The following is a 19,355-nucleotide window of genomic DNA, read 5'->3' as shown; positions in this document are numbered from 1 at the left end:
TCCTATACGCTTGCATTTGTTTAACATGCACGCCGCACGCCCCGCCCCGCTGCACGCCCAACTCGAGCGTCCACTCAGGCCTTACACTTACTCGGGCGGCATTATCCGCGTGTACCACATGAACCAGGAGGGCTGGGTGAACGTGACCAACGAGGACTGCTCCGAGCTGCACTACAAGTATCAGGCCGAGAAGGGGCTCAAGGAATAATACATTGCGATTTTTGATTATATTGCTAGTTTTATTCATTTTGTTTTTTTTTCGAATCCTTAACACAACTGCCAGCGACTTCACTGTTGTACGCCCGTAGCGCTCTCGTTCTATGCCACGCTTAGTGTAAGGCCTGAGTGGACGCTCGCTCGGCACGGCGTGCAGCGTGGCTGTGGGCTCACGCGTGATGTGAGCAGCGTGCACTAAGGCCGCTCCTATACGTGCGCATTTGTTTAACATGCACGCCGCACGCCCCGCCCCGCTGCACGCACAACTCGAGCATCCACTCGGGCCTTACACTTACGCTGTCGTAATGACGACAGGGTTGTCACGCTACGCCACACCTACTCTTCGTGTGCGGACTTGTTTGAACGTGTACGTGCTGGTAGCGCTCTCGTTCTACGCCACGCTCACGCCTACGCCTCGTGTGCCGAGGGCAGTGTTGGCCGAAACGTTAATGCAATTGAAAATGTTGGCCATTAACCATTATAAATTGAGCCGTAAACTGTAATCGTCCGTTACGGTTTAAGGTTCAATTTATAATGGTTAATGGCCAACAAACACTGGCCGAGGGCCTAAAAAGGAGCAAAGGACAAGAAAACCAAAGTATAAGTATTTATTTAGACCATTTTCCTCAAGAGTTCATTGATCTTGTCCTCCCGGTTGCCAAAGTCGCCGCCGTCGACGTAGTGGATGGTCTTCTTGCGCCAGCCGCCGGTCGGGTTGTTCAGCTTGAAGGGCCACAGGAAGTTGCTGGCGTACTGTGGAACACAATAGTGTTTTATACAATCGTGATATAATGGAGAGCTTTTCAGTCGAGTACCGTGTTTAGGCAACGGAGCTTGCTGAGTTGCCTAAGGAAGGTACGAGATTGAAATAGTTATTTACAGTACATATGGGGCTGCTTTTCCGCACTAGTGCGTAAAATAGCAGTTTTCGTGCGATGTCGAAACATTAAAGTGCCATATGTACTGTAAAACGTTGTTCGATACACGTGCGAATAGGTAATTCGCAACTCGTGTCGATTTAAAACTCTCTTCGGTCGTGTTTTAATTTATCGCCACTCGTTTCGAATTTCCTCTTTTTCGCACTTGTATCGAAAATAACTAATAACTATTTCGATACAAGAGCGAAAAAGAGGAAATTCGAAACGAGTGGCGATAAATTAAAACACGACCGAAGAGAGTGTTTTAAATCGACACGAGTTGCGAATTACCTATTCGCACGTGTATCGAACAACGTTTTACAGTACATATGGCCCTTTAAACTTTTGGCATCGCACGAAAAGTGCTATTTACGCACTAGTGCGTTAAAATAGGGCCATATGTACTGTAATGAATATTATAGTTGACTAAACTGTATCGAAATGAATATTATAGTTGAGTTGGGGTCCCATAGTGAAAAAAGTATACGATTTCACTTTGGTATACGAAGTCTTAATTCAAGCATTGCAGTCGAGTAGAAAAACTAATTTAGTACAGGCATAAAGAAATATATAGTAAGAATAGAGTGCTCACTCCATACATCAGTTTTGGTACCAAAAAGAGTATTATTTTCGTAGTCGACATCTAGCATCGAATAGCGGAATTACCAAGTTGTTACCAGTGGCAACTACTGGATTTTTTTTCCCACAATTTACCAACTCGGTTTGGTACTGGTAAAAGGTGGGATTTCTTTTTCCAGTTTGGTAAGGTAAAGTGGGAATAACCCGTTTTTTCTATGTTAAGCCCCATCTCCATATCGCGCGGCAAACCATCGAACATTGGCTCGCGCGGCAGCCGCGCGCAATGGATACCGGGCTGCCGCGCGAGCCAATGTTAAGGTAAAGTGGGAATAACCCGTTTTTTAACCGCCTTCAAAAAAAAAGGAGGTTCTCAGTTTGACCCGTATGTATGAATGTATGTATGTATGTATATTTGTTCGCGATTATCTCGCGTTTGGCTGAACCGATTTTGATGCGGTTTTCAGAAAAGTGTTTCTTACATTCTGGAGAAGGTTTTAGTATACATAGATCTGAGCTGATGCTGAACCCTGGCTGTACCTAGTGGAACTCAGGTTTGGTGCAACATAGGCTCACGCTGTTTTGGTCATCCGACACGCCTTGATGAGCACTTGGGAGAGCAGTACCCAAGATAGGGCTGATGCTGAACCCTGGATGTACCTAGTGGAACTCGGGATGTACCTAGTGGAACTCAGGTTTGGTGCAACATAGGCCCACGCTGTTTTGGTCATCCGTCTCATCTTGATGAGCACTTGGGAGAGCAGTATCCAAGATAGAGCTGATGCTGAACCCTGGCTGTACCTAGTGGAACTCAGGTTTGGTGCAACATAGGCCAACGCTATTTTGGCTATCCGTCACATCTTGAGCACTTGGGAGAGCAGTACCCAAGATAGAGCTGATGCACCAAACCACCCTGGCTGGCAGGGTTCACCCTGGCTGTACCTAGTGGAACTCAAGTTTGGTGCAACATAGGCCCACGCTATTTTGGTCATCCGTCACATCTTGATGAGCACTTGGGAGAGCAGTACCCAAGATAGAACTGATGCTGAACCCTGGCTGTACTTAGTGGAACTCAGGTTTGGTGCAACATAGGCCAACGCTATTTTGGCCATCCGTCACATCTTGATGAGCACTTGGGAGAGCAGTACCCAAGATAGAGCTGATGCTGAACCCTTGCTGTACCTAGTGGAACTCAGGTTTGGTGCAACATAGGCCCACGCTATTTTGGTAATCTGTCACATCTTGATGAGCACTTGGGAGAGCAGTACCCAAGATAGAGCTGATGCTAAACCCTTGCTGTACCTAGTGGAACTTAGGTTTGGTGCAACATAGGCACACTTTGTTTTGGTTAACCGACTTGTCGTCGTTTGCCTATGTTGCAGAGGTCCACTAGGTGGGTCGATGAACTTTTTTCTAACTGCCTTTAAAAAAAGGACGTTCTCAGTTTGACCCGTATGTATGTGTATGTATGTTTGTTCGTGATTATCTCGCGTTTGGCTGAACCGATTTTGATGCGGTTTTCAGAAAAGTGTTACATTCTGGAGAAGGTTTTAGTGTACATGGATGGTTTGAAAAACCAATTGGACCCGGTAGGTGGCCATGCTATCGGTATTCGGTATACCTACCAACAAATTTATGTTGCTAAAACCGATTTAGATAAAATAGTGGGAGTGGGAGTCGGACTCGGACTGGGACTGGGAATGGGAGTGGGAGTGGGAGCAATATACATACAAATCGTTTAGCACCAAAACGTCATATTATGTTGTGTCGCGATTATCATCGAGTTAGGCCATCACCAACATTAGTAGACTAAATAGAGAGCCTAACAAACTAGTATTTTAGCCCAAAACCTAAAATAAATGAAGTACCTACCTATCACTAAAAAGTAAAAAATAAAAAAAAATGAATAAAAAATAATTAAAAAATTAAAAATAAACAAAAATAAAACCAAAATAAAATTACTTAATATAATATATTTAAAAAAAAAAAGGGAACCGCCTTCAAAAAATCAACCCACTGAAAAGTACAAAATAATTTTTATATGGCACCCCTTTACGTGTCCAGTCCCTATCCCACGGCGTAAAGCAAATTTTTGCCAAAAAGTAATTAATACCTAATAATAAGAAAATTAATAATCACCCGGGTAATTACTTAGTTTTTGAAGGCGGTGCCAAACCAACAAAAACAGTCTTTACTACTGGGGATGCGGAAAAACTTACATGCACTGGTTCTGCGTTTTCCTCCTTATAGAGTCTCCAGTCTCCACTGATTCGGCGGCACTTTATTTTGTTGTATGTATACTTAATTATAGGGATCCCTTTGGTTTCATTTTCTTCAACACACAATATATCGAATCGAGTTTTATTTTACATGTATTGATGTGACATGTGACATTTTTTTCTCTTTTTATTATCGCCTTGCCGTCTATATTGAAAACCCGACAAGGAGGTCAGAATTCATAGGTTAAGTATTTAATACGTGGCGCAAACATTCCCCCGGCCTTGAAAGGAATAGCTTTCAAAAGTTATTTAAAATAAATCATTTACTACATAATAGCATCCTTATTGCTCAGAGAAAACTAAATTGACATAAACATATGAAGCCTCCATAACTTGAGAGAGATAACTAAATACTAATAGAAATATGAAATTATATTATTGAGAAGGCAAAGGACATAATTTGACCAAAGGTCTTTTAAGTGTGCCTGATTTTGTTTTAACCAAAGCAACTCTGGCAATACCGTCCTTGCCTGGAAAGAGTTGAGTTATAAGACCTAACGGCCAATGTAGAGGCATAACATTATCTTGAAGGATGACTACAACAGTTCCTTCCTTAATAGGCTGAGAAGGAGTATTCCATTTTTGTCTGGTTTGCAACGTGTGCAAATACTCATCGCGCCACCTCTTCCAAAATGATTGCGTTAAGCGATCTAATAATTGATATCTTTGCAAAAGATGATCAGATGTTACCTCCGCAACAGACGCAGCTGGAAGATATTTCAATGGAGTAACATTAAGAAAATGAGCTGGCGTCAATGCGGAAGGTTCAGCTGGATCAGAGCTTAACACGGATAGCGGTCTAGAATTTAATAAAGCCTCAATTTCACATAGAATTGTCATTAATTCCTGAAATGACAAGATTTGTTTACCTATCGTACGAAACAAATGTGATTTGACGCATTTAACGTTACTTTCCCAACATCCTCCAAAATGTGGAGCACTGGGGGGAATAAATCGCCAAATTATTTTATTGGCTGATAGTTCAGTTTCCCAAGCGTCTCGATACTCATTCGCAAGGAAATTATGAAGTTCTTGCAAATATGTATTGGCTCCCTGGAAGTTGGTTCCGTTATCGCTGTACATATATTTTACAGGACCACGTCTGGATAAAAACCGCTTAAATGCTGACATAAAGCTTGCTGTACTTAAGTCAGTTGCAAGTTCTAAATGAATTGCTCGCGTTGTGAGACATGTGAATAAGCACAAATAAACCTTTTGACTCTTCACGCCTCTTCGTCGAACAGGTGTACAATACAACGGACCAGCGTAATCACAGCCAGTATGTATAAAGGCTTTCTCAACTTGATTTACCCTGCACGCTGGTAAATCTGCCATCATTGGGGAGTTAGCCTTTGGCTTGGTCCGGAAGCAGTAATTGCATAAATGAATGCGATGACGAATAATACATCGAGCTGCTATGATCCAGAATCGATGTCGTATAATAGATATAAGAGTTTCAGGTCCTGCATGTAAATGGTGTCGATGATAATAATCGACCAGTAGGTTAATGATGTGATCACGACGTGGCAATAACAAAGGATGTTTATAATCGTAATCTTCATCAGAATTACTGAGACGTCCTCCGACGCGAAGGATTCCATCTTGAATAAATGGCTTCAGGCTTGCTAAAGCTTTTGTAAACCCTTTTTTCAGGGTCATATCTAAAATATGTTGACTGAAATAAACTCTTTGTAGAGCTCGTACGATTTCTAATTCGGCTGCTGTTAAGTCATCAGCACTAATAGGGCCTTTAGGTAATCGTTTTATAAATTTTAAGATATAGGCAACTGTGCGTACATATTTAACCCATGACGAGAACCGTTTAGACAAATCATAAATTAAGTTGTCGTTCGAATTGTCACAAGTCACTAAAGAAACCGTTTTTTCTTCAGGAACGTTGACTTCGTCTGGTATAAACGCCTGAATCGGCCATTCGTTTTTCGGGAGTTTCATCCATGGAGGGCCTGATAGCCATAGAGGATGGATCACCAGTTGAGCTGGAGTTAAGCCTCTAGACAGGCAGTCGCTTGGATTTTCTGTTCCCTTAATATGATAAAAATGATCGCTTGATAAGTTATCTTGGATCTTGGTAATTCGATTGGCCACAAAAGTTTGCCATCGATGAGGCGACGAATGAATCCAACAGAGTGTCACTGTTGAATCGGAGAAGGCCAACACAGAGTCGATTGGGTATCTGGTTGAGTAGGTATCAACCACCCTTTTTATAAGTTGTGACAATAGCAATGCTGCGCATAATTCCAGTCTTGCTAGGCTGACAACCTTCACGGGCGCTATCTTAGATTTAGCGCAAATTAAATTAATGACACCTCGGTCATCATTAGGAAAAGTGACGTAGGCATAAACCACTCCACCATAAGCTCTTTCACTAGCATCTGAAAAGCCGACTATAGTTAATGAACAGTTTTCAATGACACCAATATGTCTGGGAATGCTAATGTTAGATAGTAGCGGTAGTTCACCTTGGAACTGTTGCCATTGGCGTACAATATGATCAGGCGGCAATTCGTCCCAATCAATTTTCAAAAGCCATAACTCCTTTATTAGAAGCTTAGCGAACACAATTACAGGGGCAACTAGGCCCAGAACATCGAATAGTCGAGCTACCGATGAAAGAATGTTTCTTTTACTACACGGTCGATCGTCGGGACTAACCTGGAACTTGAATACATCTTCACCAGGATACCAACGCAGACCTAAAATCTTCAACGTTGTATCATCGTCGAAGGTGACACTTTGGGATAAATGTAGTCCTTTCGGTATTTCTTTCAGAACAGCTGTAGAATTTGACGACCACTTTGCCAGTTGGAATCCACCTTTCAAGAACAAATCCAGCAGTTGTTTAGTCGCTTGCATAGCTTGGTCTTCATCAATAACGGAACTGGCTACATCATCCATATAAATATCACGAGATGCAATTTCCTTTGCGAGTGGGTATTTATCACCTTCATCAGCTACTAACTGTTTAACAGTTCGCAGTGCCAGAAAAGGACTGCTACGTAGACCGAAGGCTACCCTATTATACTGAAATACCTTTATAGTTTCTTCAGGATTAAACCTATAAAGTATACGCTGATAAGGACGATCCTCCCCCCGTACGTCAATACACAGATACATTTGACGTACATCAGACGTGATAGCAATACCAAACAATCGTAAGTTTAGGAGAATGCAGAACAAGTCAGCTTGAAGACTTGGTCCTGCGTGAAGTATGTCATTTAACGATAAACCGCTTGTGGTCTGTGCACTAGCGTCCAGCACAATTCTAACCTTTGTGGTTATTCTGTCAATTTTGACAATTGCGTGGTGGGGTATGTGATAAGCATCATTTGACTTATCATTTGGAACCTCAGATAAATATTTTTTATCAATATGTTCACGGATAACTTCATCATAAGCTGGTTTTAATTCAGGTTGCTTGACGAATTTTCTTTCAAGCGCTAAAAATCTGCGTTCAGCAGTCTTGTAAGAATCGCCTAAATTGCTTGGGTCCAATTTAAACGGAAGTGCTACTTCATAACGTCCGTCTTCCAAACGATTGATTGTATTCTTGAAAATATCTTCAGCTTTTTTCTCGTCTGGACTATGAATCACTCCTCCATCCAAATCTTCAATTTCCCAGAATTTTTGCATTAAATTTCCGACATCAACCGAAGTAAAATACCCAGCTGCTGAGTAGGAGGCGTTAACTGCGGGAGCATCGCCTAGTATGATGTACCCCAGTGTAGTTTCTAAAGCGTCAGGCAAACCAGGCTCGTTTTCAATTTTATCTGACATTAACAATTTGGTGAATAACTTAACACCAAGAAGTACGTCAATTTCACCTGGAATCGCCCAAGAGTCATCTGCTAGATGTAAATTATCAAACAGATCAGTTGCAGATTGATCAATATGACAGGTCGGTAAATCAGGCGTGATCTCATCTAAAACAAGCGCTTCGATAGTATATTGATGTTTAGGATCATATCTTGACCTAAATGTTAAGTTGACATTTCCTCGGATGGGTTGTGTTATCGTTGTTCCACCTAATCCATTTATTGACGTCACTGGGCTGCTGTGTACAGGAAGACCTAAATTCTTGCAGCACTTCAATGTAACGTAATGTTTCTGTGATCCTGGATCCAGCAGACATCTCAAAACCTTGTCCTTGCCGTTACGCCCACTAGCGAGTACCTGAGCAGTGGCGAGAATTTCCGTCAAGGGTGATGTAGTCTGTCCCGATGCCGAATGAGTACATACAGAGGCACCGTTGTCCTTTACGGATGAACTTGTGCTAGCTTCACTATCATCCTTAGATGAAGACTTGGACTCGTTGTTATTCATTGCAGGTTTTGAGTTTTCGAAGTGTAACGTTGTATGATGTTTGCCTTTACATTTACGACAAGTTTTCTTCGAGGAACATTTCGATGCAGTATGATGCGTGTTCAGACAATTAGTGCACGCGTGAGTTTCCTTAACGAAATTAAATTTTTCGTTAGGCGTGAGTTTCATGAAATTATTGCAATTATAAAGTTGCGAGTGATCATTACTCTTGCACATAGCACATGAACTTCCGTTGTCATGCCCTTGCGTGCTAACATACGCTTGGGGCGTGCGAGGGAGGGGAGCTCGCACGCTGCTAGTGTTGGCAGCGGAGCCGCTTTCAGCCTTAGTTGGCGTTCGTTGCGATGTCCGATATAAAATCTTCACTTGTTCCCTAACGAAACAAATGAATTCGTCATATGTAGGCATTGTAGAAGAATTCCGAATAGACATCTCGAAATTCTTTGTGGTATCTGAATCTAATAACTTAAGACCCAGGTGAATGAAAATAAAGTCACTTAAGTTTTCGAGCTTGAGTTGTCTTATTGCTGAAATAGTAGCAGCAAACGAATCAATTATTTTTTCTAAATTAGATGCCGAAGGACCGTTGATGTTGACAGGTTTCATCGAAAACAGCTGGTTTAAATATGACGTAGCTAATGCGCGTTTATCATCATATTTCGCGATCAATGCTTCCCAAACTGTGTTGTAATTTTCTGCGGCAGGTATAACTCCCGCACAGATCGACTTTGCCTTTCCTGTCAAATGACTAAACAAATAATGAACACGCTCAGAATCCGTAAGTTTTTTATTCTCATGTATGACACGCTTAAATGTTTCATAGAAGAATGGGAAGTTTTGAATATCTCCATCGAAAGAAGGAAGTTCAATCCGAGGGATTTTAATGGAGTCGTCCTTACATGAATGGCTCGAATCCCTGGATGTCGAAGGGCTCGGAGCAGGTGCATCAATTTTTGAAATTTGACATTTGATTACGCAGTAGAGATCTTCAAACGCATTCATTGCGTTGTAGTTGACGATGTACTCCGGGTCCAACTCCAAGTTCAGAAGATTGACTTCATCCATCAACTCTATAAATTCTTTTCTCAGTTGATCGACCAATCGAGCTTGCGCGATGAACTGCGAGAAAGCCTTCTTGTCACTGCTTAACTTTGGAATCATGTCATAAATATTTTGTAAACGCATGAAACATTGAGCACGTTTTGCTTCCGCGAGCTTAAGTCGCGTTGCCATGGTTACCTAGTTATTACTATGACAGCACGAAAAAATATGAACAATTTGTGCTAAGATGCACAAATAATTATAAATTATATTCAACTTGTATAATACCTTAATGCAAGTCGAAGGAAAATGAAGTAAATACGAACGTTCCGCTTGTATAATACCTTAATACAAGTGTAACCTTCGCAATAGGTTAATTACAGTTTATGAAAAACTGAGGCTTTCAGGAATAATTTACCCGTAGCTTTCAGTTTAGTTGAGTGTATTTAGTAACTTAAAATACACTGAAATTATATAACGAAAATGGCATGCAGAAAATGTTCCGTGAAAATTATGTCACAATATGACAGTTATAAAATACGAAATTTATTTGTAACGCATTTATAAGGTAGCGTGATGAATAATCCCACACGCTACGCGTAAATGAAATATTAAATAAAATAACAGACAATAAAAATAAATTAGTTTACTGACCGTACTTTGAAATAGAATTATGACGGGAACATTTTTTTGAAAATTAAGAAACCGAAAGGAAATCCGAAATTATATTTTGTACCTACGCGATTCAGTGAGCAACAAGGTTATTATGTAATATTTTTAAAGGTAAATTTGGAATCCGGTTCGAAGGACCAAAAAATGGGGATGCGGAAAAACTTACATGCACTGGTTCTGCGTTTTCCTCCTTATAGAGTCTCCAGTCTCCACTGATTCGGCGGCACTTTATTTTGTTGTATGTATACTTAATTATAGGGATCCCTTTGGTTTCATTTTCTTCAACACACAATATATCGAATCGAGTTTTATTTTACATGTATTGATGTGACATGTGACATTTTTTTCTCTTTTTATTATCGCCTTGCCGTCTATATTGAAAACCCGACAAGGAGGTCAGAATTCATAGGTTAAGTATTTAATACGTGGCGCAAACAACTACCAATCAGAAAAACAATACGAGTACGTAGTACTTAACCTACAAGAACTAAATGAATGAGTAAACTAAGTATGTATTTATAATGCAAGTAAGTGCAGCGTTCTTCGTTGTATAAAATATCGGTTCTCAAAAATTTTGGTTTGGCACCGACTTCAAAAACTAAGTAATTACCCGGGTGATTATTAATTTTCTTATTATTAGGTATTAATTACTTTTTGGCAAAAATTTGCTTTACGCCGTGGGATAGGGACTGGACACGTAAAGGGGTGCCATATAAAAATTATTTTGTACTTTTCAGTGGGTTGGTTTTTTGAAGGCGGTTCCCTTTTTTTTTTAAAAGATATTATATTAAGTAATTTTATTTTGGTTTTATTTTTGTTTATTTTTAATTTTTTAATTATTTTTTATTTATTTTATTTTATTCTATGTTAAGCCCCGTCTCCATATCGCGCGGCAAACCATCGAACATTGGCTCGCGCGGCAGCCGCGCGCAATGGATACCGGGCTGCCGCGCGAGCCAATGTTAAGGTAAAGTGGGAATAACCCGTTTTTTCTATGTTAAGCCCCGTCTCCATATCGCGCGGCAAACCATCGAACATTGGCTCGCGCGGCAGCCGCGCGCAATGGATACCGGGCTGCCGCGCGAGCCAATGTTAAGGTAAAGTGGGAATAACCCGTTTTTTCTATGTTAAGCCCCGTCTCCATATCGCGCGGCAAACCATCGAACATTGGCTCGCGCGGCAGCCGCGCGCAATGGATACCGGGCTGCCGCGCGAGCCAATGTTAAGGTAAAGTGGGAATAACCCGTTTTTTCTATGTTAAGCCCCGTCTCCATATCGCGCGGCAAACCATCGAACATTGGCTCGCGCGGCAGCCGCGCGCAATGGATACCGGGCTGCCGCGCGAGCCAACTCGATGCGCCCGGTATCCATTGCGCGCGGCTGCCGCGCGAGCCAACGTTCGATGGTTTGCCGCGCGATATGGAGACGGGGCTTTACAACTCTATATTCAGAATGGTGAATGTGCGAACGCTAGGAAAGTAGACTCCGCATGTGGCGGGGCTCCATAGGGGCGCTCGGGTGCTCTGCGCTCCAAAAGTGCCGAGCTACACACGGGTGCAGGCGGCTCGTGCGGAGCGCATACTCTTAACAGCAACTGATTAACAGTCCGCCGGACGGAATCTGCCTGTCAGTTGTTCGGAACTGTCCAAATTTTGTTCTGACAGGCCGGTTCGAATTAGATTGAAACAGAGGGTACATTGTAATGCACATTGGTTAAAGAAGGACCTGGGTGACTGATGTCTCTGGTCCGGTGGTTGTTTACCTTGAACTTGTCACCGACGGTGAAGATCTCGTGGATGAGGTCCTCGACGCAGATGATGTTGTTGTTTTTTCCGAGCTTGTCCTCGATGATCTTGTTGCTGGTGATGGGCACGCGCTGCCCGTTGATCTTGGCGAACCCGCGCTTGTAGATCAGCTGGTGGGAACATTTACAGTGTTAGCAGAAAACAGATATAGTACAGAAATCAATCTACATACAAAGTGCACTCGAGCAACGCACACATGGACACTGCTCACAGACACGATATCTCGGACCGGTTGGGACCAGTGCGAGCGCGAGTGTCAACCGCTTGAGACACGCGTCTGTGAACTTTTTTGTGCAATAATAGAGAAACAAAAAAGTTATAACTGTTCAGTGGACGGTTGTTTAAATTCAACATTAAACGGTGAATTGTCGTTTTTTAAACTACCAGTGGTTTCAGAGAGGTAAGTACGTATCTGCTTGTATTTTTCGATGGTTCGTTTTAACGTTAAACAGAACAGTTAAGTAGGTAGGTAAGCCCCGGCCACTACTAGATACGAGTGCCACTACCACGATAGTTTTTGTGCATTAATCATAGTTGACAACCCTAGAGCGACCGCCGAGCGTAGGTATGAAAAGTGAAGTACATACATGTGATTGACTTCTGTACTGTATCTATTTTGTGGTGTTAGGGTCTTGCTTGACAGTATAGGGATAGGGTATTTGTCAATTGTTTATGAATGGTATCAGTCGATCAGGTTTGTTTTGAGGATCAAATGTCTGTATGGGACCATAGAGAAAAAAATACAAAGAGTGCTCACACCATACATCAGTTTTAGTACCAAAAAGACTATTAGCATCGAGTAGCGGAACCATCAGTACTGCTACTTGACAATAGATGTAGCACCGACCAAAAAGTCTTATGCTGTTGAGATAAGACTTTCCGGTCGGTGCTACATCTATTGTCAAGTAGCAGTACTGATAGTTCCGCTACTCGATGCTAGATGTAGACACTGAAATTAATAGTCTGAACTGATTTATGGAGTGAGCACTCTTGTCTTACTATATTTCTCTATGATGGGACCCAATGTCTTAAAGCAATACAAAAGTCGCAATGACGGTCAAAGTCTAGCACCCGCACTTTAGCGACGAAACGCTTCTAATAAAATTTACAATACATCGTGACGTCACCATGTAACGTTAGAAGCCGTTTCTATATATGGAAAACAAGGATATTGCGATTTTGTCGGTGAAATATTGCGTTTATGTATATTAAATAATAAATAATAAATAAATAAATATTATAGGACATTATTACACAAATTGACTAAGCCCCACGGTAAGCTCAAGAAAGCTTGTGTTGTGGGTACTCAGACAACTATATATATAATATACAAATACTTAAATACATAGAAAACAACCATGACTCAGGAACAAATATCTGTGCTCATCGCACAAATAAATGCCCTTACTGGGATTCGAACCCAGGACCGCGGCTTCACAGGCAGGGTCACTACCCACTAGGCCAGACCGGTCGTCAAACAAGGATAACAAGGTCGGAAAATAAGGATATTGCGATTTTGTCGGTGAAATATTGCGTTTATGTATATTGTTGCCATACAATATTTTTTTAAATAAATTATCGGATTATTATCGCGATTATTATCAAAGACTATATAATATAATAATTTCGAACCCTGTAAACAACTCAAGATAATTTCAATTGTACCTCTCGGACACTCTTGAGGTTGGGGTATCCCCAGGTGATGTAGGGCTCCGCAATGCGCATCATGTTGACGGTGGCCTTGTTGAGGCGCACGAACACGCCGTTGTTGATCTGACGCAGTCTGAACAGCTGCAGGACTTTGCGGACCTGTGCAGAGTTAAAAAGTTGGTTACTAGCTAACATTCCATATCACGTTAAACCACAATATCTGGGAGACATACATAAACTCAAAAATGCGCGTTTTCCCAGAGATAAGACTAGCTAGATCGATTTTTCGGCCGTTTCCGAGATCCCCGAAATATACAGGGTGGTCCAAACCTTGACGTCCAAAAATTTTTTTTAGATTTCTCACGTCGTGGGCTATCAGAATATACCCCATGTATGTTAGCCGATTTTTTGTAGTTTTCGAGTTATGATTTTTTAAACTTTTTTGTTATGTAATTCCGGGGTTCCCATACAGGGTTGCTAAAAAATAACTGCATTCCCGTTGCCAGGGAGGTTTTGGATTATACTGAGCAAATTTTACTATGGGACCAACCCCGAAACCGCGAAAAAAATATTTACCCTTCCATAGAAAATGGACCACAGCCAAAATGTATGAAAGCCAAATTTTTTTTTCGCGATTTCGTGGTTGGTCCCATAGTAAAATTTGCTCAGTATAATCCCAAAACCTCCCTGGCAACGAAAATGCAGTTATTTTTTAGCCACCCTGTATGGGAACCCCGGAATTTCATAACAAAAGTTTAAAGTTCAAAGTTAAGTAAAAAATCATAATTCGAAAACTACGAAAAATCGGCTAACATACATGGGGTATATTCTGATAGCCGACGACGTGAAGAATCTAAAAAAAAATTTTGGACGTCAAGGTTAGGACCACGCTGTAGAAATATACAAGAAATGCTTGTTTTTTAAAGGTACGTTGCTTGTTTATAAGATACACAATCAAATATCAATACTATCATGTTAGAGTGTTGGCAACGATTTTGATAGGGCAGACTGCAAGTTTTATTTTAAACGTCAAACTTCTATGAAATTATGGCGGTTAAAATAACACTTGCACAGTCTGTGCTATCGAAATCGGTGCCAACTTAGCTAACGAACGAATTGCCGATCTTTTGCTTAACATTAACTATTGGTCATAGTTGAATCAATTTTTAGTTAGGCCAACCAACTGAACTGACATCCTTACAATTGAATAATAAGGTCTGTGCATTCACAGCAACTGTAATAGTAGTTTATGTGCTACATAATGAGAGGCATTAAAATACGAGCGTGGGTTTAAGAAACGAACGTTAGTGAGTTTCTTAAAAGGATCACACGAGTGTTTTAATGCCTAATTATGTACAGTTAGATACACTACTTTATCTAAACACATACTTAAAACTAACTAAAAGATAAACTGTACGTCAAATGGCGGTGAATGAAAACTTTTTTCACGCATGTCACACATCCGTAGTTTTTTTTAATTCCTAGACAAAAGAATGAAGTCCCTATTCTCATGTCACTCGAGATCAAATATCGTGCGGTTTATATTAAAAAAAAGCATACTAAATTGACGTTTCGTATCGATAACTGTTTTAATATCTATGGATACTAGAATAGAGACCCACTTAAGTTTTGACTGCTGTTCCAAATTTAAACTCATAACCTTACAAAAATCTATAACGTTACCTATGTACTCGTACATTAAAGTACAAATTTTCCTACTACCACAGATAAGAAAGTTCTCATAGTAAAATTGGTTGTAATAAAGCTTGTCATTTCCTACGGTTTCTGAACGCATTATAGAGCACTAATGCCATGTGTGTAGATAAAATAATAAAATTGTATCGTCAGGATGAGACGATATATTACAGACGTTACTTGCGTTTCCATTTGGAAACATATTTTATCAACAATCTTCATAAATATACATATCTCTGATAAGAAAAATAACACTGAAATAAATACACTAAGAAAAATAACAGTTAGATGAGAATATGAAATGTTTGAGCACTAGGAAAGTTGCCACCGCACGCCGCAGGGCACCATAGGGGCGCTCGAATCGCTCTGCGCTGCCAATGTGCCTCCACCACACAGAATGGAGGAAGCTCGTGCGGAGCGCATTTTTAATAGCTATAACTATACATACCAGATAAAAAAACCTGCCAAGTGCGAGTCGGACTCGCGCACGGAGGGTTCCGCACCATCAACAAAAAATAGAGCAAAACAAGCAAAAAAACGGTCACCCATCCAAGTATCCATCCCGCCCGACGTTGCTTAACTTCGGTCAAAAATCACGTTTGTTGTATGGAAGCCCCACTTAAATCTTTATTTTATTCTGTTTTTAGTATTTGTTGTTATAGCGGCAACAGAAATACATCATCTGTGAAAATTTCAACTGTCTTTCGGTTCAACGGTTCGTGAGATACAGCCTGGTGACAGACGGACGGACGGACGGACGGACGGACAGCGGAGTCTTAGTAATAGGGTCCCGTTTTTACCCTTTGGGTACGGAACCCTAAAAATTGTTTGATTGGCCAAAGACGGTAACAACTAAACAAGGTTGACAGGTAGTAAATTCCTCATGTCATTGAGTTCGCCTTTTGTACATTAAGTCGTTCATTTGTTTAAAGTTTAAATAAAAATAAAATAAACATAGATGACGATGGTGCTCTCAATGACATTACTTTCTATGAAATTTGACCAATCTATAATTTTGACCAAAAGTAGGATGAATGGGTAATAAATTGGCCACCTGGAATATACAAACACAGCTTATAACTTAGGGCTCATTTAGACGGTGCGAGAACTCGCATGCGAGTTTCATTACATTGCGTCATTTGATCGGTCGGCTGACTTGATGTAACCTCAATGGTCCGCAATGTAACTAAAATCGTATACGAGTTCGCGCGTCGTCTAAATGATCCCTTGTGCAATAATTTTGGTGCTGTGCTTTTATTATTTTGATGTTCCAAATGTTGAGTTCACTTACGTCAATATTTGAGCGAATTTGAAAGTTGTGAGTAAAGATACTGTACTGACCTTTGGTGAAACCTGGTTGATACCGCGGATACGGATCACGAAGGCGAGCTTGGCTTCGCCGGGCACATAGTAATTGCCGCGGTTGCGCGCCTGAAACACACAACAGTTTATCATCTACTTCCCGACACAGAGAAATATAGTTTGTCAAAGGACTGTCTCATTTCAAACATAGCCAGAAAGCATCATACTATCTTTGTCTTACACCAGTACTAGAACCCAGAAAAGGATGAGTGTAGTTTTTTTGTTCTTATTTACTGAAAAATTGGTTTGACCAACTATATATCGACAGAAAGAAGAAGCATAGTGATAGGGATGGTGACAAATGTTGGATTTAATAATGAAATCTAATAGAAAATTAACAATATATCACAGTAAATTAGACATTAAAAAATATATTGAAATTATGATAAAAAAGACTTACAATCAATATAATATGTAACTCTCTGTACCATTTGTACCAATATATAGATTAAGAAACGAGTATTAAGTAACGAAACTGGGTCCTGTAACACAGGGTTTGCTAGCTCAGGACACAGGGTCGTGATTTACTGTATGTTTAAATTTATACAATAAACTTTATTCATTTTTAATTTTTTTCTCAACATAATCTATTGTATATATTTGTACTATTGTTTCTTAAACGGAAAATAGGCTTATTCAATTTTAACTAATAGTATAATCTATAAATGTACGAGCGCTAGGAAAGTTGACACCGCATGGCGCGGGGCACCATAGGGGCGCTCAAATCACTGTGTGCTCCAAAATGCCGAACTACACACAAGCGCAGCCGGCTCGTGCGGAGCAAAACTGTGAAAGGTTCCATTCCAACAACAAAAATCTTATAATAAAATTTGAACTATCTTTGAAAATGAAAAGCCAGTTTAAATTACAAAGTTTTGAAGCTGAATTGATGAATGGTGACTATACAAAATGATTCCATTTGACGGAGCATTAGCCAAGGTCTCCATTTCCGCTTGGGCAAATATGCTTTTGTATGTCCAGATGTACATTTAGCATTCTTAACCAATTCTCGTGAAGTTTTGTAGTTAAATTGTTTTTTTGTAAAATGTTCACAACGGCAGCCCTAAAGCAAACTAAGCAGCACAACAACAGCTTTAGACAAAGATGTGGGCACAGGTAAGTATTTTTTTAAATATTAAAACATACCTGTCTGACTAGCCTGATCTCATCGCGCTCCCTGATGCGGTATTCCTTAACATACTGTTCTGCCCTCTTGAAGATTTCCGTCTTTTTCTTGATGGCCGCTGAACGCCTCTTGATCGTGACCTGCATACAAATTAGAGACTTAGGATTGTATGATTAAGGTTAGGTTTTGTATCAATATGGGTAGGAATCAGATTAGAAGATTGACAGCATCATTATCAGATGAACTATGCCTTTAAAATGTGTATCATCATGTAAACAATATTATTCAATACATCTGTAGGTAATATCAAATTAATCTTTAAACTACACAAACACATGACTAGACAAATCCAAATGACTTGAATACATTGTTAATGCAATTTTGATTGTGTCCTTGATCTATAAGAAAAAAATTATGCTACTTAAAAACCAATATTAATTATCATTTTGAGATACTTATATATAGATTTTATAGATTAGATATAGATTTGAGTAATTTATAATAACTGCATGTTCAGTTCAGACCAGGGTATATTAATGGATACCGGGTTGGCTCGCGAGCCAACTCGATCAGATCGCGTTGGCTCGCGAGCCAACCCGGTATCCATTGCGCGCGGCTGCCTCGCGAGCCAATGTTCGATAGTTTGCCGCGCAATATGGAGACAGGCCTTTATGGGATATATTATGGTATAAATTTGAAATTTGTTTAACCAACACAAGAAAGAATGGTGAAATGTTTTAGGTTACAATATGTCTAATAATTGTATGTACCTGTACACGTCTAGAGCGGAGAGCGTCCCTCCTCTTGCGGTGCTTCAGCACGGACTCGGGGACGGCGGGCAGCTTCTTGCTGTCCTCCTTGCCCTTTACGGGCTTCTTCTCGGCCGCAGCCTTCTTCTGTGTCGTGGCAACCATCGTGCTAGAACATTATAGACTTATGGAACTTTATGTGGTGACAAGTGTTTATAGAATAAAAACTTCACAAAAAGACATAAGTAGTAGGCTAGACGTGGCTGCCAGGCACGTTTGAAACGGCTAGTAGAAAATAATCGTAGTTCAAAATCTAGTTTCGAGTCATTTATAAGCATGGAACTGAGGGTATTTTTATGGTAATATCGATGAAACATACTTAATAAATTTGACTTTCAAGGTCTAAACAAGAACTGTGTTCACATATTACGATAATTTTCCGTAATAGTTCTGCAATGATAGTTCGATAAAGCATTACCGTGGTCTTGGCGTGACAACATTGTTTTTAGGTTAGTTTGAATTACATTGTGCATTTCATGATAGCATCCAAGTTAGGCATATAATTAAATATTACTAGAATATAAATATCAGAGGACACTGATAAAACTAAGTAAGCCATGAATTTCAAAACCAAAATCTTATAAAAAATGTTGTTTCCAGTGAGGCGGCATGTCATCCATCCGCACAATCCTACGAAGTTTTAGGGCACTTTGCTACGATTACACATTATTTATTGTGAAAACAGGCACTGATGATTACTTTCTAACGATTATAGGATTACAATTTGCTCGATTAATTACTAAATTAATAAATATTTAACAACCTGCGAAGTAAAACTCCACGCGGCACGTGTGTCAAATTATCAAAAGAAAGACAGATCAGAAATCATAGACAAGATAGATTTCTTGTGTCGGCCATTTTTAATT

The 19,355-nt window shown here is 40.2% G+C and overlaps 1 protein-coding gene across 1 annotated transcript; it reads right to left on the bottom strand.

Annotated features, from left to right (window-relative positions):
* Positions 1 to 813: 813 nt before the first annotated feature.
* On the bottom strand, positions 814 to 19,353 carry LOC134658057 (large ribosomal subunit protein uL30). The gene is made up of 7 exons (XM_063513660.1): positions 19,253 to 19,353; positions 18,451 to 18,598; positions 17,701 to 17,820; positions 16,534 to 16,623; positions 13,513 to 13,656; positions 11,805 to 11,957; positions 814 to 969 (listed from the first exon to the last, which is right to left on the bottom strand). Exons 2-7 carry the CDS (start codon positions 18,592 to 18,594, stop codon positions 829 to 831), a joined length of 792 nt encoding a protein of 263 aa, XP_063369730.1. The 5' UTR covers positions 18,595 to 18,598; positions 19,253 to 19,353; the 3' UTR covers positions 814 to 828.
* Positions 19,354 to 19,355: the final 2 nt, after the last annotated feature.

Source organism: Cydia amplana, chromosome 21 (genome assembly GCF_948474715.1).
Source record: "Cydia amplana chromosome 21, ilCydAmpl1.1, whole genome shotgun sequence".
Lineage (NCBI taxonomy): Eukaryota > Metazoa > Arthropoda > Insecta > Lepidoptera > Tortricidae > Cydia > Cydia amplana.
Note: the sequence above shows the minus strand (reverse complement) of the source record. Positions and strands in the feature narration are given on the sequence as shown.